At 43.4% G+C, this 19768-nt stretch overlaps 1 protein-coding gene across 2 annotated transcripts in view; it reads right to left on the reverse strand.

Moving 5' to 3' along the window:
- Window positions 1-19768, reverse strand: part of DNAH6 (dynein axonemal heavy chain 6) — a 1211389-nt gene that overhangs the window by 487852 nt on the left and 703769 nt on the right. For both annotated transcript variants that reach the window (XM_069236637.1, XM_069236634.1), the window contains exons 45-46: window positions 17719-17873; window positions 690-921 (exon numbers count right to left, since the gene is read on the reverse strand). In XM_069236637.1, the coding sequence (XP_069092738.1) occupies window positions 690-921; window positions 17719-17873 (387 nt within the window). The remainder of the gene's footprint in view (window positions 1-689; window positions 922-17718; window positions 17874-19768) is intronic.

The raw sequence follows: 19768 nt of genomic DNA on the forward strand, positions 1-19768 counted from the left end.
AAATACACATATATTCATGCATGGACAAGCACCCAAACATTTAAAAAAAGTACCTACTGGACCACTGTGATGACGGAAAGTCCAGTTGGTGGTGGGAGGGGAAGCTGAAGGCACCAGAAGAAGCTGGACAATTTGGAGAGGGAAGAGAAAACTAGAAGATCCTGTTGCTTTCCCAAGGGAAAGATCTTCCCTAACTTGTCACTGAGTGAGATGGGGTCAGCAAGAGTAGCTGAACCCACCCCACTCTATGACACAACATCACTTTTAGACAGTTGATCCTGGGCATTTCAGAGAGTAAACCTGAAGTGCCCAGGTCTGATTCTATCCTGATGCTCTCATTTGTCATGAGGCCATGCCCTCAGGGCTGTGAAATCTTCAGCCCGGCAAAGCTTAACTCAGGCTGCTAGGTGCCTGCACATTTACCACATGTAAAGCACCTGATGCTTGACACTGACATAGAGAGTGTCTGTCAGGCTGACCTTTGCTCAGCCTCACAGATAGTCATCATGTTTTCCAAAACGAGGAGGGTGGAGCCCCTCTGCCATTAATGACGGGCCACCCTTGCCGGCTTATAAAGTTCAGGAAATGGGTGCAGATGTCTTTATAAGTAGATTCTGGAAGTATACAGTATAGCATATTTTTAACATTTTTGCAGACTGTGAGAGTTCATTTATTTTAAGGATGCATACCTGTGTGTCCGTGAAGAGGAAGACCATGTCTTTGTCCTCTACTCCGGCCATTTTGTAAAGTTTCCTCAGATCTTCATGGAAGCTGTCATAATTATAGCCACGACTCAGTTCTATTTGGAAGCATTTATAGCCACACATGTGAGCAGCAAGTCGAGTTAGGGACTGTTTGCCTGTTCCTCCTACTCCAACTAGGAGCGCATTTCCTCTTTCCTGTCGAATCATCCGTGCAATTCTGTGTGAAATTTAGAAAGGATAGAAAGGGTCTTGGTATCATTGTTCTTTATTGGCATTTTCAAAGTAATAAACAATATAATTCAACCTGAGGTAAAAATGTGTGGCGCTGGTCAATAATTTATCAATTACTATTAAACTTTTTCACAAATATAACAAAGCAATACATAGGAACTCACATGCTTATAGGACATGGAAGAGGTGGGACATGTTCTGGTAATATTTGCTTTAAGGAGGCAGTTGTCAAGCTAGTTTGGGCTTGTGTGCAGGTTTAGGTGAGCATGGACTGATCTGGTGGGCCATTGGACTACCCAATGTTCACAGGTTCGAAACACTGTGTTTCCCCTTAATCTTCGTTCATTCGAGGCCTGGGTGGCGCATATGTAGGTGACCCCGACATCACTTCCGGCGCGTACAGCGCCAACGATGCCACTCGGAACCCAACAAACCCACCTAAAGGTATGCAGGGGTACTGCTCATGAAACATCTTCTGGATCCAGTCTGATGTCTGGGGAAATGGAAAGGTAGGGAATCTGCGGCAAGATTACTTTATCAGATACAAGCCCCAGTGACAGGAGTAAGAAGAAACATTGGTTATCTATCAATAGTGCCCCTTTGGAAAATAACTGTACTATAGATATGTCTGTCCTAGTGATGTTTAACAGGTACAGTTTACACAACTCAGGGGCTTCTAGGAGTAGAAGAGAACTGCTTAAAAGGTGCTCAGTGCAGACCATTCTTTTGGCTCCTATCTAGAATATGATGATTGATTCGTTAAAAAGCATTCTATATTTTATATTCAGGGAAAGCGATATTACAGCAACAAGGAATTCGGTAATACCACTGTTAACACGCGCCAAAACTAGTGCTAACTCCTCACCATTAAATGCTGAAAAACATGAAAGTTATTCCTCATATAAATCTAAGCTTTTGCTAACATTTAGATTTAGAGTGACGACCCATCTGTAATTTTCACAGACTGTCTGTAATTTCGCCCTGCCGTCCATTGTTCGTGATGAAAGGCTTACCGGCGGCATTTGTCCGTAATTTTAGCCTTTCACCTAAAGGACAACATGTATTTAGGACAGATCAGTTTCCCCACCTGGTTTTAAAGGCAGGGAGTCTCCTGTGCTCCGAGGGGGGGGCAGACAGATACGAAAAGACCTTCTTGCCAGGGTGTCTCCTTCCCTAAAGAAATGCAAATGTGTCAACTGGTAAATCTGCAAATGTAAAGAGGCTTGGAAACCAGCATTGACTTCAATCAAAGGAGTCACTTGAAGCTTTCTGATGACAAAGATATTCTCTTTTAGAGAGGTCATGTAAGGGTTCCAAGGTGAGCTGTGGAGTGTGTGGTTTTATTGGACTTTTATAAAAAAAAAGTTAGTACTAGTTATAAACTGTATATTATTCAAATCTGTATTTTAGAAGGACTTTTTTATATTTAACCGAAATGTAGTTGCACATTTTGTAGCAGCCTATATTTTGATGTGTGTAATGCATGTTTAAAATAAGGACTTACACATTCACAGTTCTTTCAGGGACCTCAGTACCTCATAGTACTAACAAACATTGGCAAAGCCAATAGCTCTCGTCTACGCAAGAGTTATTGGCTTTGCCAATGTGTTTTAACCATGTTATACACCAGACTGGATGCTGTTCAGCATGGCTAACAGTTAGTGGCATAGTGAGGCAGAGTGGAGTAGAGTGGCATAGGAGCAGTGGTGTGGAGCACAGTGGTGCAGAGTAGAGTGCAGTGGTGTACAGCGCAGTTGTTTATAGAGTGCATCGGCGTAGACTGCAGTGACACGGGGCAGACTAGAGTGGCAGGGTGCAGTGCAGTAGATTGGCATACACTAGAGTGGCAGAGAGTGCAGTAGTGTAGAGTGGTGCAGTGGCAGAGTGCAGAGTAGACTCACATGGCATAGAATGCAGTGGCATAGAGTGGTGCAGAGCGGAGTAGTGTAGAGTTGTGCAGTGCAGAGTAGGGTATAGTGTTGTAGAGTGCAGTGGAGTTGAGTAATGTAGAGTAAAGTGGCAGAGTGCAGTGGCGTAGAATGCAGTAGTACACAGTAGAGTGGTGTAGAGTAAAGTGGCAGAGTGCAATGTTGCAGAGTAGTGTGTCAGTGCAGTGGTGTAGGGTGGCACAGAGAGCAGTGGCGTGGAGTACAGTGGTGTAGAGTAGAGGGCAGTGGTGTACAGTGCAGTTTAGAGTGCGTTGGCATAGAGTGCAGTAGCATAGAGTTGCATGGGGAAGAGTAGAGTGGCATAGAGTGCAGGAGAGTGGCATATAATAGAGTGGGAGAGAGTGCAGTAGTGCAGAGTGGTGCAGTGGTATATAGTGTAGAGTAGACTCACGTGGCATTGAGTCCAGTGGTGCAGAGTGGATTAGTGTAGTGCAAAGTAGAGTATAGTGCTTTAGAGTGCAGCAGTACAGAGTAGAGTTGTGTAGAGTATAGTGGTGGCCAGTGCACTGCTGCAGAGTAGAGTGTCAGAGTGCAGTGGTGTGTAGTGCAGTTGTTTACAGTGCATTGGTGTAGAGTGCATTGAAGTAGAGCGCAGTGGTTTAGAATGCCGTGGGGCAGAGTGGTGAAGAATGCAGTGGCATAAAATAGATAGTTTCAGAGTAGAGTGCAGTGGCATAGAGTGGAGAGGGGTAGGGTAGAGTGCAGTGGCATAAAATGCAGTGGTGCAGAGTGCAGTGGTGTAAAGTAGATCTTTTCACAGTAGACTGAAGTGGCATAGAGTGGAGAGGTGCAGGATAGAGTGGATTTGCATAGAGTGGCATAGAGTGTGCTGGCATGGAGTAAAGTGGTGTAGATTACCATGGCATAGAGTAGATTAGAGTGACGTACAGTGTATTCATTTAGAGTGCAGGGGCATAGAGTTGAGTGTTACAGAGTAAAGTGAACTAGCATGGAGTGTATTAGCAAAGATTGCAGTTACGTACAGTACAGTGTTGCAGAGTGGAATAGAGTGGAGTTTTGCAGACTAGATTGGTGTTGCCTAGACTGGAGTGGTAAAGCATGCAGATGCGCAGGGCGCAGTGATGTAGACGTGTAAAGTGCATTGACATAGAGTAGAGTGGCACAGAGTAGAGTAGAGAGGCGTGTGAAGTAGCACAGAGTGCAGTGGAATATAGTGGAGTAGTTCAGAGTGGAGAAGAGTGTGGTGTCCCACAGTGCAGTGGCATGGAGTGGTGTAAAGTGGAGTGATGCAGAGTAGGGTGCAGTGGTGTGGAGTGCTGTAGAGCAGAGTGCAGTGGAGTATGCATGGTGTGGAAACTCACTGCCATTACAGACAACACGTTTTTGATTGAAATGACAATTACATTGCACAGACATACCATTTTTCAAATAAAACTATACAGTGCTCAGACGATGTGTGGAAATTGCATCACCTAATGCAATGATTTGTTTTAATCCTATAAAGGTATTTATTTCCAGCACAGTTCAGAATTAACAAAAATGTGTTTCATTTGTACTCCTAATTCTGATATATTCTGAAGTTTATTTAAATGTTGTCATGTGATAGAAAAAACTCTTTCCTAACCCCAGTATCGCATAAATCCTCTCACTTTCAAGTCAGAGAATGAAAAGTAAACACTAAGTTCCCACCGAAGACAGAGCCTGACATTTGACCTTGTTCTTTGAATGCACAGCTAATGTGATGAGATAAGAACAAGATTTACAGGCCTGTTTACAGAAAGGGAGCACTCAGAAGGATACTGTAAATAAGGTTTGGGCAGGGAAAGGGACAAACTCAAGGTGCATAGCCTAAAACAAATAAAGCCAGCAAATTGAAAGCAACAAAATGTGAGTTACAAATCACAAATCCAATGGCAAGCAAGGGGCGGAATGTATTCCCAAGGAAGCTCTATAAATGTACTTAAAGTAACAGTCGTGGGATACTTTGTGGGTAAAGTCCAGTATTTTAGTCCAGTCCGTATCTTGCAGAGGTTTGGCCACATTAATCACGTAGGTAGTATGACGAGAAGACCTGGAATGGTCTCCATGATGCAGGAGAGGTCTGTACACCCATTCTATCAATTTGCCACAGTCCCTATGGTGTAGGGCTTCTGGCACAGCTCATGTAGGGTTAGTGCTAGGTGGCAGACATTAATTAGGGCATTTAATGATTGTTTAAGGTGGTTGTAAGTAAGGAGCTGGCCGAGGTATAGACAGTAGGGGCTGAAACAAATCGCCGAATTTTAACACAGCTGCAGCATGCCACTGATGGAATTGCTCTGAGTACAGCTGTCCTGTGCGAGTGGGTAGGCTTAGCAAAGGTAGTGCAGGAGCATAGGGTTTCTTCTTGTCAGTGAGTTTACAGATTCTAGCAAGGCAAGAGAAAGCTGTGCATGATAACCCTGGATGGTGATCTGTAGAATGGTCAGTAGGAAACAATGAGCAGTGCAGTAAGCCCTCCTTAAAAGTCTTTACGGAAAAACCCCATCTCATGCAGGGGGGTGGGCAGAAAGCCAGCGAGCCACCCATTGGACCTGTGCAGCTGAATAATAGCATTCTAAGTCGAGAAGGCCTAATCCACCTGTAGTTATGGGTAGCATTAGAGTGGAAAGAGCTACCTGACGGTGCCCCAGCGACCAAATCAGATGAGTGGCATGTCTGAAGAAAGAATGATGGACGAGCAGGGGAAGCTTGCAGAATAATACTCTCATCGAGGTAGCACACCATCTACACTAGTTCCATGTGGCCCACTACAGAAAGCAGAAGAGAAGACCAAAAAGCAAACTGGGCTCGAAGGGACCATGACGCTCTGCTGAGATTTCCATTCTGCAAATCAGTGGGAGAATGGTAAATATTAATCATTAGGTATTGAAAGGTAACTGTTTCCCAGTTCCATCTGATGTCTAATTGTATATAAAGGGGAAAACAGTGTCATATGTTAAAGACACACTAATTACATTTTTTTATTTTTACATTTTGTTTGTGAAATTTACATCCCAAATATTTTGAAGATTCTATGTATACTTGACACTTAGGGATAACCCAGATCACTAGTTTGGCTTTTGCTCAATTTCAAAACAATTTTCAGACATGGACAAAGTGGGCAATTACCTTGCACAACCTTGCAAGGGGTCTGGTCCTGCTCACCCTTCACAAGCATGAACGGCGGACCATTGCACCAGAAGAGTTTGTCAAGGTGGGTGGGTGCTGCTTGTTCAACCCCTTGACAGTGCCTCTTCTGTTTCTCTCCTGTCTGCAGAGACACCTCCCCAAGTACCCAATACCTTCCGTTAGTCTTGTTGGACCTATCTTGTCTGATTTTAGGAATTGTGCCACCTTGTTCTTTTCTTCCTCATTTATCCTGTTCTTAGGAACAACCTCCCATTTTATCTCAATCTCATCCTCCTCTTTTATTATCTTTGATTGTTAGTCTGGGCTACCAGTTCTGAGATAAATGCAGAGTCCCAGACATATTCTCTAGTGCTGTGAAACTACAGACATGTTGTGGGTACCTCACATCCTGACATTAGGTGTGAGAATGTCGCTACACCATCTGCCCTATCTCATTAATTTTTTTTTAGGTTGAAATTCCATGGGCGGTTGGGGTGAGCCGGATGTTTTTGTTCAATTTGTTTAAACTAGCATAAGGTTAATTACCTTAATATTTTCCAAACTGTTTGCCAGAGGTTTTTAAATGTTCAGAAACATAATCAAAATGTTGTTGTTACTTTCTCTTTAAGAAAGACTGGGTAGATTCAGGACAAAAATTCAGGACAAAGGGTCAAAATTCAGGACAGAAATTCAAGAACAAACGTCAGTTTTACAGACACACGCAAGAGAGGCCATGCCTCACTATGTTGTCAGTGCATTTATTTACGCTTTTTTAACATAGCACTATTTATTCACTGCGGTCTTTTTATGATTGCCTCCTGGTATGGTACATTCAGGTGTCACATTACGTCCTTGTTCAGTAGTAAATTAATGCCCTTCAGTACTGCGGCAAGGCAATCACCCCTACCCAAATCTACCCTATCTTTCCTGAAGAGAAAGTAACAGCAAAATTTTGATTATGTTTCTGAACATTTTAAAACCCCTGGCAAACAGTTTGGGAAACATTAAGGTAATTAACCTTATGCTAGTTTAAACAAATTGAACAAAAACATCTGGCTTACCCAACCGCCCATGGACTTTCAACCTAATTTTTTTTAAAGAGGCAGGGCAGATGGTGTGGGCGACAGTCTCACACCTAATGTCAGGATGTGATGTACCCATAACTTGTCTGTAGTTTCAGTGCACTAGAGTGTATGTCTGGGACTCTACATTTATCTCAGAAATGGGAGCCCGGACTACCAATCAAAGATAATAAAAGAGGAGGATGAAATCAAGAGCAAATGGGAGATCCACGGCAAGTAATTCAAAGGGTTGTTGCTAAAAACTGGATAAAGAAGAGAAGAACAAGGTGGGACAATTCCTAAAATCAGACAAGATGGGTTCACCAAGACTATTCAAAGGTATTGGGTACCTGGGGAGTTGTCTCTCCACACAGGAGCGAAACAGAAAGGGCACTGTCAAGTGGTTGAACAAGCATCACCCATCCACCTTGGCAAACTCTTCTGGTGCAATGGTCCGCTGTTAGTGCTTTTGAAGGGTGAGCAGGGGCCAGACCCCTTGCAAGGTCGTGCAAGGCAATTGCCCTGTTTGTCCATGTCTTTATATGGTTTTGAAATTGAGCAAAAGCCAAACTAGAGATCTGGGTTATCCCTAAGTGTCAAGTACACATAGAATCTTCAAAATATTTGGGATGTAAATTGCACAAACAAAATTTACAAATTTTAAAATGTAATTAGTGTTTCTTTAACATGTGGCACTGTTTTCGCCTTTATATACAATTAGATCTCAGACTGAATTGGGAACCACTTACCTTTTGATACCTAGTGATTAATATAAACCATTCTTACATTGATTTCCAGAATGAAAATCTCGGCAGAGCGAACGGTCCCTCCAAGCCCAGTTTGCTTTTTGGTCTTCTCTTCTGCTTTCTGTAGAGGCCACATGGCACTAGTGAAGATGGGGTGCTACCCCAATGATAGTATTATTTTGCAAACCTTCCCCTGCTCGTCCTTCATTCCTTCTTCAGACAGGCCACACATCTGATTTGGTCACTGCAGCGCCATTGGGAGCTCTTTCCACTTTAAAGCCAACTGTGACTGCGGGTGGATTAGGTCTTCTGGACTTAGAATGCTATTATTCAGCTGCACAGGTCCAATCTGTGGCTCACTGGCTTTCTGCCCGCCCCACTGCATGAGATGGGGTTTACGAGTAAAGACTTTTAAGAAAGGCTTAATGCACTGCTCATTGTTTCCTGATGACCATTCTACGGATCACCATCCGGGGTTATCATGCACGGCTTTCTCTTGCCTTGCCAGAACCTGTAAATTCACTGACACAAAGAAACCCTATGTTCCTGCACTACCTTTGCTAAGCATTCCCACTCGCACAGGATGGCTGTGCTCAGTGTAACTCCACCAGTGGCATGTTGCAGGTGTCTTAAAATTGGGGACTTTGTTTCTGAACAGTGAGCTACTAAATTTCCAAACCCTTGTGGCAGACTACCATCTTCACCCCAGTCAACTCCTTACTTACAACCACCTTAAATAATCATTAAATGCCCTATTTCATGTCTGCCACCTAGCACTAACCCTACAAGAGGTGTGCCAGAAGCTCTGTACCATAGGAAATGGTGGCAAACTGATAGAATGGGTGTACAGACCTATCCTGCAACATGAAAACCACTCCAGGTCTTCTCGTCATACTACCTGGGTGATTGATAAGGCCAAACCTCTGCAAGATATGGACTAAAATACTGGACTTTCCCCACAAAGTATCCCACAGCTGTCACTTTAAATAAATTCACAGTGCTTCCTTGTGAATGCATTCTGCCCATTGCTTGCCATTGGCCTTGTGGTTTGTAACTCACAATTAGTTGCTTTCAATTTGCTGGCTTTATTTGTTTTAGGCTATGCAGCTTGAATTCGTCCCTTCCCTTGCCAAAACCTTATTTACAGTATCCTGCCGAGTGCTCCCTTTCTGTAAACAGGCCTGTAAATCTTGTTCTTATCTTATCATATTTGCTGTGCATTCAAAGAACAAAGTCAAATGTCAGGCTCTGTCTTCGGTGGGAACTTAGTGTTCACTTACCTTTCTCTGACTTCAAAGTGACAGGATTTATGCGACAATCTTTCTGGATACTGGGGTTAGGAAAGAGTTTTTTCTATCACATGACAACATTTAAATAAACTTCAGAATATATCAGAATTAGAAGTACAAATCAAGCACATTTTTGTTAATTCTGAACTGTGCTGGAAACAAATACCTTTACATGATTAAAACAAATAATTGCATTAGGTGATGCAATTTCCACACATCATAATCTGCACAGTATAGTTTGATTTGAAAAACTGTATATCTGTGCAAATGTAATGGTCATTTCAATAAAAAATGTGTTGTCTGTATTGGCAGTGTGCTAGCATACCATCCATACTGCACTCCACTCTGCTCTGCACCACTACACGCCACTGCAGCCTACTCTGTATCACTCTAATTTACTCCACTTCATGCCACTGCACTCTTCTCCATTCGGAACCACTCCACATTATGCCACTGCAGTCTATGCTACTTCACGCTATGCCTCTCTACTCTACTCTGTACCACTCTACTCTATGCCACTGCACTTTACACCTCTCTACACCACTGCGCTCTGCTCGTGTGCACGCCATACCACTCCAGTCTAGGCAACACCAATCTAATCCGCACAACTCCACTTTCTGACACTCTGCAACACTGCACTGTACGCCACAGCACTCTAAGCTAATACACTCTATGCTAATGCACTTTCCTCTGTAACACTCAACTCTATGCCCCTGCACTCTACATCAATACACTGTACATCACTATAATCTACTCTGCACCTCTGCACTCTATGCCACGGCACTCTACACTACTTTACTCTATGCCATCACACTCTATGCCACTTTATGCAACTCCACTCTACCCTGCACCTCTCCACTCTAAGCCACCTCACTCTACTGTGAAATAATCTACTTTATGCCACTGCACTCTGTGCCACTGCATTCTATGCCACTGCACTCTACCCTGCACCTCTCTACTCCATGCCACTGTACTCTACTCTGAAACAATCTATTCTATGCCACTGTACTCTAAACCACTCTGACCACTGCACTCTAGTTCAATGCACTCTACACCACTGCAAGCTGACACTCTGCAACACTGCACTGGCCGCCACTATACTCTACACCACTCTGCTCTGTACTACTGGACTCTGCACCAATATACCCTATTCCACTGCATTCTATGCCACTCTACTGTGTCCAATGCCACTCTATGCAACAGCACTCTACACCAGTGCACTCTAAACAACTGCACTGTATGCCACTGCCCTTTACTCTGCACCACTGTACTCTATGCCACTGTTCTCTGTACCACTCTATACCACTGCACTGACACTCTACTCTGCAACTCTGTACTCTACACCACTCTACTCTATGCCACTGCACTCTAGGCACTATACTCTACTCTACAATACTCCACTCTACACCACTGCACTCTATGCCACATGAGTCTACTCTGCACTCTATGACACTGAACCACTCTGCATTACTGCACTCTCTGCTACTCTATTGTATGCCACACTACTCCATTGCACTCTATGTAACTCTACCCCATGCCACTGCACTCTGCGCCAATGCACTCTTAAACAACTGAACTATACGCCACCGCCCTCTACTCTGTACCACTGTACTCTACGCCACTGCTCTCTGTCACTCTACTCCACTCTACATCACTGCACTGACACTCTACTCTACTCTGCAGCGTTGCACTCTCCACCACTGTACTATACACCAATGTACTATGTACTACTGCATTCTATGCCACTCTACTTTGCATCACTCCACTCTACAGCACTTTGCTCTACTCTGCACCACTCTACACTACGCCACTGCACTCCCTGCAACGTGAGTCTACTCTGCAATCTATGCCACTGCACCACTCTACACTACTGCTCTCTCTGCTACTCCATTGTATGCCACTCTACTCCACTACACTCTATGCCACTCTACTCTGTCCCAAGCCACTCCATGCCACTTCACTCTAAACCACTGCAGTCTACGCTAACGCACTCTAAACAACTGCACTGTACCCCACTGCACTGTACTTTGCACCACTGGGCTCTATGCCACTGCTCCTATGCCACTCTACTCCACTCCACACAACTATGCCACTTACTTTAAGCCATGCTGAACAGCAGCTACTCTGGTGTATAACATGGCTAATGGCTAAAACACATTAGCAAAGCCAATAACTCTTTCGTAGATGAGACCTATTGGCTTTGCCAATGTTTGTTAGTACTATGAGGTACTGAGATACCTGAAATGACGGTGAAAAATATAATTACATCATAATAAAGGCTGCTACAAAATGCGCAAATACATTTGGGTTAAATTAAAAAAAGGTGCTTCTCAAAAACAGATTGAATAATATACAGTTTATACCTAGTACTAAACATTTTTATAACACTCCATTAAAACCACACACTCCACAGCTCACCTTGGAACACCATTACAATACCTCTTTAAAAGAAATATCTTTGCCCCCAGAAAACGTCAAGTGACTCCTTTTAGTAAAGTCAATGCAGGTTTTCAAGCCCCTTTGTATTTGCAGATTTACCAGTTGGGCACATTTGCATGTCTTCAGGTAAGGCGACCCCCTGGCAAGAAGGTCTGATTCTTATCTGTCTGCCCCTCCCTCAGAGCACAAGAGACTCCCTGCCTTCCAGTCCAGCTGGGGAAACTGATCTGCCCCTAATTTCGCCCTGCCTCCGTTGCCCTTTAGGTGAAAGGCTAAAATTACGGACAAATGCTGTCCGTTAAGGCTTTCATCACGGACAACGGACGGCAGGGCGAAATTACGGACAGTCCGTGAAATTTACGGACGGGTGGTCACCCTGCGTGCAACAGTGCACTGTATGTATCCCTTCTCGGCAGTATGCGATAAACGTAGTAGATTCCCCACTCATGCAATGTCACATTGTATATATTCACCTGTATGTGCTCAGTTTGGATTTTGTCGAGCATCTGTGTCCCGGTCACCCCCTTGAACAGTTGGCACCAGTAGCGTCACAAGGATTCCATCGGCCCAGGCACAAGCAAGGAAAATGCCCCCCTTGACTACTGCTTCAGTAGTAATCAATATACAGCAATGACCGGGGCTCAATGGGCTTGTCAGGGCTCTGGGCGTTGGTGCCACTGCGAATAGTGTCTTTATCACTCAAGTCAGGCTGTGTAACTGTAACCAAATTTGCTCGCACTTCTTCCCTGATAGTAACAATGAGCACATTTTTGTTCATCAGAAGGCACTGAAAAGTTCTAAGTATTTAATGCGTTTTCGAAAGATAATCCTAATGGAAGCTAATGAATGGCGATGTGCGCAGACAGTTTGAACGGTGTTGACGCAGTTTTTAAAAGCTGTTTCTGTGCTGCTGTTGAATGTAAGCAGTCACCAACCCTAGTTCAACCCACAAGCTCCTGCATACTAACAATTGAAAGTTACAGATGACCTGTGAAGAACAGAGATTACAGACCTGACTACGATAATATTGTTGAACACACCTTACTACTCTGCCTTTCTTTTTAAGAAGCCATTTTTGTGCACTCGTTAAATCCTGCAAAGACACCCTGCACAGGCAGAACTAGTTTAGGAGCATTCTCTAATAAATTTTGTTGTTAGGCCCCTCCACAGACACAGACTTTGTGTAAAACAAGCTTCTCACAGCAGGTGTAGCGCTTGGATTGGCTCCAAGCAGAAGTGCCCACATTAGAGCCACAAAGGGGTGTGAAATCTCTTTACCTTAACCTGCCTGACAGTTTACAACAATTTGGGTAATCAGACAATAGAACAGTTCTGGCCAAGAAAAGTCCTGAACTCGAACAACAGAAAATACCGCCTCCCCCCTCCCTATCATCTACCAAAGGATAGTGATTAGGAAAAAATAATCTATAGTCTCTTTCTAACAAAGTGCACATGAATCACTAAAGGGAGCCTGTCTCTACTTTCCATCCCTCTCCCCTCAGTGTCTGAATCACCACAACCTACCGACAGTAATGAAAGCAATACATTTTCATTGTCTGCTGATTCCTTACCTTCGAATAGATACCCAAGCCATATACTCCTGGCGGTGGGATGCGGACACATTTTCTACACTAGGAAGTACTGCAGGACTGAGCGGGTGAGATGCCAATCTCTGCGGACCTGGCAGTCCAGGCAGTAGTGTTTGGGAAACATATGCAGGGACACCTACGTTGCTGCCTTGTAGATGCCCAGGACTGGAACACTGTATGCTTCTTAGCCAGTGCATAGCAGATTTTTCTACACGAATGACTCAGCGTTAAATGGTCTGTTTCTGTACTGCCCGACCTTTCTTTGCTCTCACATATCCCACAAAGAGTTGGCCGATCACCCGGAACTCTTTTGTGCGATCAAGGTGGAACAACAATGCTCTTTTTGGGTCCAACCGGTGAAGTTGCTCCTCTTCCTTAGAGAGATGCAGTGGAGCAAAGAAGGTAGGCAGGGTGACAGTCTGTCCCAAATGAATTGGGGTCACCACCTTTGTGAGGAAAGAAGCACAGGTGCGAAGCACTACTTTGTCAGGAAACACTGTACGATATGGAGGCTTGGATGACAAGGCCTACAAGCTCACTCACCCTCCGGGCAGATGTTATGGCCATGAGAAAGGCTGTTTTGATGGTGAGCAGTCGGAGGGGACGGTTATGAAGTGGCCCAAACTGAGCACGCATCTGAAATTTAAGAACCAAGTTCAATTCTTACTGAGGCATAATGAAGGGCAAAGGGGAAAAAAGTGTACAAGCCCTTTCAGAAACCTATTTACAATAGGTACTTAAACAAAGAGTTCTGGTCAGGAAGCCATAGAAAAGCAGATAAAGCAGACAGATAGCACTTAAGAGTGACCAGAGCAGAGCCCTGCTGGGCAAGAGTCAGAATGAAAGGAGGAACATGAGGAGCAGAAAGGGAATCTAAAGACTTCTCTGTACTATATTTTACAAATCTTTGCCAATGACATGCATACACCATTTTTGTGGAGGAACACCTTGCTGCTAAAATAATATTACAGACTTCAGGAGGAAGGTCAAAGGTTTTCAATTGCCACCACTCAATGTCCATGCATGAAGGCAGAAAGATGGCAGGTTCGGGTGGAGAACCCTTCTCTTCTGCTGCGACAGAAGATCCTCCCAAAGAGGGAACCTGATCAGAGGATCAATGATCATTTTCAGAAGCTCGGAATACCAAACTCACCATTACCAGTCAAGAGCCACAAGGATTACATGGGCCCGGTTGTTTTTGATCTCCTTGAGAACTCTGGGCAGGAATGGTATGGGCAGAAAGGTGTACAGGAGGCCTGAACTCCACTTATGACAAAAAGCGTCGCCGAGCAATTGCCGCCTTGGAAACTCCAATGCGCAATACTGCTGATATTGCGCGTTCTCTTTGCAGACGAACAGATCTAAACAGGGCTCTTCCCATTGCAGAAAAAGTCCTTGCACCACCCCGAATGGAGACACCATTCATGATCCGCTATGCACTGACGGCTGAATTCGTCTTCCCTGGCACTCAGAGAACCTGCAAGTTGTTGAACCACCAGGGTGATGCCCTGCTGTTCCAGCCATGTCCAGAGACGCAGGGCATCTTGAGAAAGGGTCTACGACCCTGGCCCGCCCTACTTGTTGCAGTACCACATGAAGGTGGTGTTATCTGTGAACCCCTGCACTAACTTCCACTTGACAGAGCAAAGAAATGCTTTCAATGTTAGTCGGATCACCCAGAGCTCCAGCAGACTGATGTGGAGTCCGGATTCTGTCAGAGACCAGAGTCCTCTGATCTCCACCTCTCCCAGATGGCAGCCATATCTGTCACTACTGTGAGATCTGGTTGGGGAAGGGAGAGGAGTCTGCCTTTGATCCAGTCACGGTTCGTAATCCACCACTGCAGGCCCTTTGCAGTTCCCTCCGAGATATCAACCGTGTCGGAGAGATTTCCCTGATGCTGCGCCCACTGAAACTTCAGGTCCCACTGCAGAGTCTGCATATGCCATCTAGCATGATTTACCAGCAGGATGCAGGAGGCCAAGAGGCCCAGCAAATTCAGAGTCAGTCTCCCCAAAACCCAGGATGGAGGTTGAAACATCGGTATCATAACCTGAATATCTTGGACACGCTGCTCGAGGATAAGCTTGAAACTGCACTATGTCCAGAACAGCTCCAATGAAACCGAACATTTGAGAGGGAGTCAGGTGTGGCGTCGGCATGTTTGTGATGCATTATCTCATTCACGAAGGTCATAATCAGGCCCTAAGTCTATGGTTGATGTTAATGCCATCAAAATGCGATGCCACCCCAAGGTGGCCATTTTTATGGCTGGAAAGTTTATAAAAATACACTGACACGTTTTGCTAATTTTAAATGCTTTACTGACATAATAATGTTGAAAATTATTATTGATCACAGTGAATATGCTTTCGTAACAGTAATAAGTGCATATACACATGATTAATATAGGTGATTGCCTTTACATACTGTTGTTTACCAACTGTTGTCTTTAAGATGTGGTTTGTTCCTCTTGAACCTTTGTCCAAGCCAATAGAGTTACCTTATATTTTTCCATGATCCCTTTAGGGGGTCAGAGTTGATTATGTAATGTCATCCAAGGTATTTTTCATCTACCAATGTACACATTTGTAAATTACTGTATAGCATTTATTAGTATGTGTAATAATGGTACTTTTCCGTTTTGACATTGCATCTGAACAGCTAAGGCTCAATGCACAGCACTATCAGTGAGTACCCTCCTAAATATCTGACCATAGTCCACCTCCATGGATTGGCTGTTCAACAACCCAGTCTAGGAAAATATATATATCTCATCAGAGAGACAACAGCTACAATATGTTTTCTTCAAAAATATTTCAGTCACAAAGTCCATCCATTGCAATTTCCAGTCAATGCTATATAAAAATTATTTATGGTTATTTCAATGCCAATGTACTTTGCTCTCATTCAAGCTTTCAGGGCTCCTAGTACATGTCATTGTCACGCAAAACACATTTTGCCGTCCAGTCTTACCTATATATCTTGGTGGAAGGGTCAATGTGTTCTTACACTTTTCAATGAAACCTATAGTTGTGTTCTGCACGCATAGAGTCCATTCCATCCTCAAACTGCCAAACTGACAGATTGAAGCTGGGATGGATCCTGTGTGCCAAAAACGTGTTGGCTGGATTCAGCTGAAGAAATTTCAAATAAATAATTTTTATACAAAAACGATTAGAAATTGCAAAGATGGACTTTGTGACTAAATCATTTTGAAGAAAAAAAATGTTGCAGTGATTGCTTCTTTGTTCAGATATAATTTTTTCCTGAAGGGGCCGTGAAGAGGAGCCTAGGGTCAAGGCTCTGAAACATGTAGACTAGGAAGTCAGGTACATTACATCCCCTACTTCCGCAGCCCCTTTTTAATCAGACCGCCTCCAGGAGATGTATTAAATCATTGGAATTACTAGGAGACAGGTATTTTTAACTCACCCAAGACCCCACCACTCCTATCCCTCCTGTGATTCACATTGACAAGACTACATCAGTGCTCCCACATATCCGGTAGGGAGTAGCACGCCCCGCACCATAGCAGAACGGGAAGAAACTCAAAGATGAAGAATGCCACCAACGGCTAACCGTGGTGCGTGAGGGTTTTTCTAAAATGAAAATCATTTTTCCTGTCCATCCTGTGGTAGTTCTTTTAGCTGGGCCTCTTTTGTAATGTTATATAGTCTTACACAGTGCCATAGCCATTGATTGGAGAATTTCCAACACCCAATCCCATCTATTTTCTCACCTTATGCCACTCTCCTTTTGTAGCACGTCCTCTACTTTACAGTAAAAATTTCCAAAGCCCTCATTTCAAAATAGTTAACCCCTTCTTCCACCCAAATGGGCCCTAGATCTCCTTTACTGAGTACCCTATTTATATCAGGTGTCATTCCTCTGTCATGGCCAAATACTTGCTAACCTGCTGGGGCTGAAGGTCTAGAAGGGCAGGGGAAGGAATTGGAGAAGATCCTGCCATCTACATTTGACATCTACAAGTCAAAAGTGACATAACGAAGGATGTCCTTCATTCTTGATGCTGTTCCTGTAACCTCTTAGATGCCTAATCTTTAGTATAAGGCCAGTTGCTGACAACACGCCTGCCTTCCTTGGCGAAGACGTAAGCCATTGCCTCTGGGGAGCAGGGCCATGAATTTCAGCCTGGAATGTATAATGAGCTGGTGGAGGTACGCTGAGTGGCAAAATCAGTTCACAAAGTACACTTCTATAAAGTCATCAATCCACTTAACTTATTAAAAATCAATGCCCAGTACACGTTGTTGAAGGAAAGCACAGGCACTACACTATTGTTTAGTCCTAAAGCCAGGGAACTGAGACAGGGAAAAAATGGGAGCATAACAACAAAAATGTTATGTCTTACATGCAGTAACATAAGTTACCACATACATAAGAATTAACCGGAGCATTCATAATCGAGCCTACAAATTCATAGTATTAAACAAGAATAGGAAGTTTGTAGCATGTGGTACTTAATCTTGCATGCAATCCTTTAAAATATGTATCATGTTTAATGGGGCACAAATTAGAGGAGCAAATCTGTACTTCTGAATTTAACCTGCCTCTGCCAACAAAAGAATAGTTTACCTTGACACATGATCTACTGCATCCATGAAAAACACCAGCTTCGTCTCTTTAGAATAAGTCATGTTGTAATCATCCAGGTAGTCTTGTAATACAGTTTTAATCTTTTCCATATCAGTCAAGTCCTCATATATTCTTTCACTCTTTGGTGCTCCAAGCTATAAAAGGGCATTTAAAAAGAAAAATGTATAAAGCTCAGATCAAACACAGAAATAGAAATGCTATTCTTAATTTACATAAATTATCTAGTTAGTTACACTGTGGTTTGTGCAGTGTCTGTTTAAGCTAGATAATGAAGATTCCATTTGCATATTATGGGCATTACACAGAAAATAATTTTTCCAGATACATTAAATTTAAATACTTATTTCAGAATGCTAATGTCTCAGTGTGATATATTTCTCTTGACTACCGCTTTTTATCCGACTCCAACACTATTCCCCACAGTCAAGGCAACAGACTCAGCCCACTATTTTTCACTCCATAAACCACGTAAAAGTTAGACATGAAGCAGTTTGTACTTGAAAGTGAATAACATATTTTTTTTACCAGAAGAGAGCTCCACAGCCTAGCAGTTTGTACAGAGAAGGTCAATATCCAATATTGGGTTCAATACCCAATATCAGATTTGTTGTCAGATAAGAGTGTGGCCACGATGGACTGAAGTAGTGTGGTAGGGTCATGCAATAGGTATCTAACACAGATTTTATTTTCTGAAGAAAACAAAGTCCTGATCAACGGATAATGCAACTAGCAATGCACATTGCTTTGAAGCTGATGCATGTAGCCACAAGCAGTCGGTGTACAGGCAGAGGGAATTCATGGTCTGATACTGACGTAAAGAGTTGCCTTGCAACTGTGTTCTGGATTCTCCACAAGTTTTTAATCCCTAGGTCAGAATCGCCGAGGTATATATTGTTGGTGTGGTTCTATTTAGGAGAATAGTAGACGGATTTTTGCTTGTACCCTTTGGTTGAATTGTAAACAGGGGTTTGAGAAGGTATCTCACAGTGTAAAAACATGCTTACATAAAACTGTCAGCATTAGGGCGAAGTTTGAATCCATGATCATGACTAGATTCCGCACTTGGACTGATAGGTTAGGAAGAGGGAATGCTCATTTTGCCCATATGGGGTGTAGGAGATAGATAGTGTAGTTACCACTGGGCAGTGTATATGTTTTTGATGTCTTTTCATTAAGTAATGTGTTCACATCCAATGATCTAAGACTAGGATAGAAGACATTGGTTGATGGCACAGGATTTTAAGTTAGAGGGCTTTGAAGTTTTAGAATACTACGTTTGCTGTTAACATAGATGAAGCAGCTTATTTCGAAGGAAGATATCAGCTCCAGGAAGAGGATGAGACATACCATAAAGAGAATAGGGAAATTGTGGATCCTTAAGGGATGGAAAAGGATCAGACATGAAAGGAGGAAGAGATAGACCACAGTTTCGGTTCATCAGGATGAAAACAGTCCAGTGGAGGATGCCATAAATTGCAATCAATTCCATTCTCTGGAGCAAATCGGGATGATGGACCATGACAGGAAGAAGGCTGTAACATCCAAGAGCAGGAGTGTTACTAGCCCATTCAAGTCCACGGAACTCTTGATGTCATGAATGGCTTAGCTGAACAAGTTACTTACCTTTGGTAATGTAAGCAGGCTCCTTTGATATATACAATCATGCAACAGGGAGGACGGTGGGTCGGGGAGGAATCTGCAGGTAGATACTGTATCCACCAGAAAACGTGTTACTGAAAGTAACTTGTTCTCCTGATGGATACATCTCACTTCGGAATCCAATCAATAATGCTTTGTGAAAGTGTGGAGAGAGGCCCAAGTCGCTGCTTTACAAATATCTGGCACTGGAAATCCTCTAGTCAAAGGAGAGGTAGAAGATTTAGCTCTAGAAGTATGAGAACAAATACCTTTTGGAGGCTCATTGTGGGCCATGGCATTATAGATCTTGATGCAGGGTATAATCCATCTCGACAGAGTCCTCTTGCATACTGCCTTCCTCTTCACTTTTTCCAATGTACCCGACAAAGAG

The sequence above is a fragment of the Pleurodeles waltl genome, chromosome 1_2 (assembly GCF_031143425.1).
Source record: "Pleurodeles waltl isolate 20211129_DDA chromosome 1_2, aPleWal1.hap1.20221129, whole genome shotgun sequence".
Lineage (NCBI taxonomy): Eukaryota > Metazoa > Chordata > Amphibia > Caudata > Salamandridae > Pleurodeles > Pleurodeles waltl.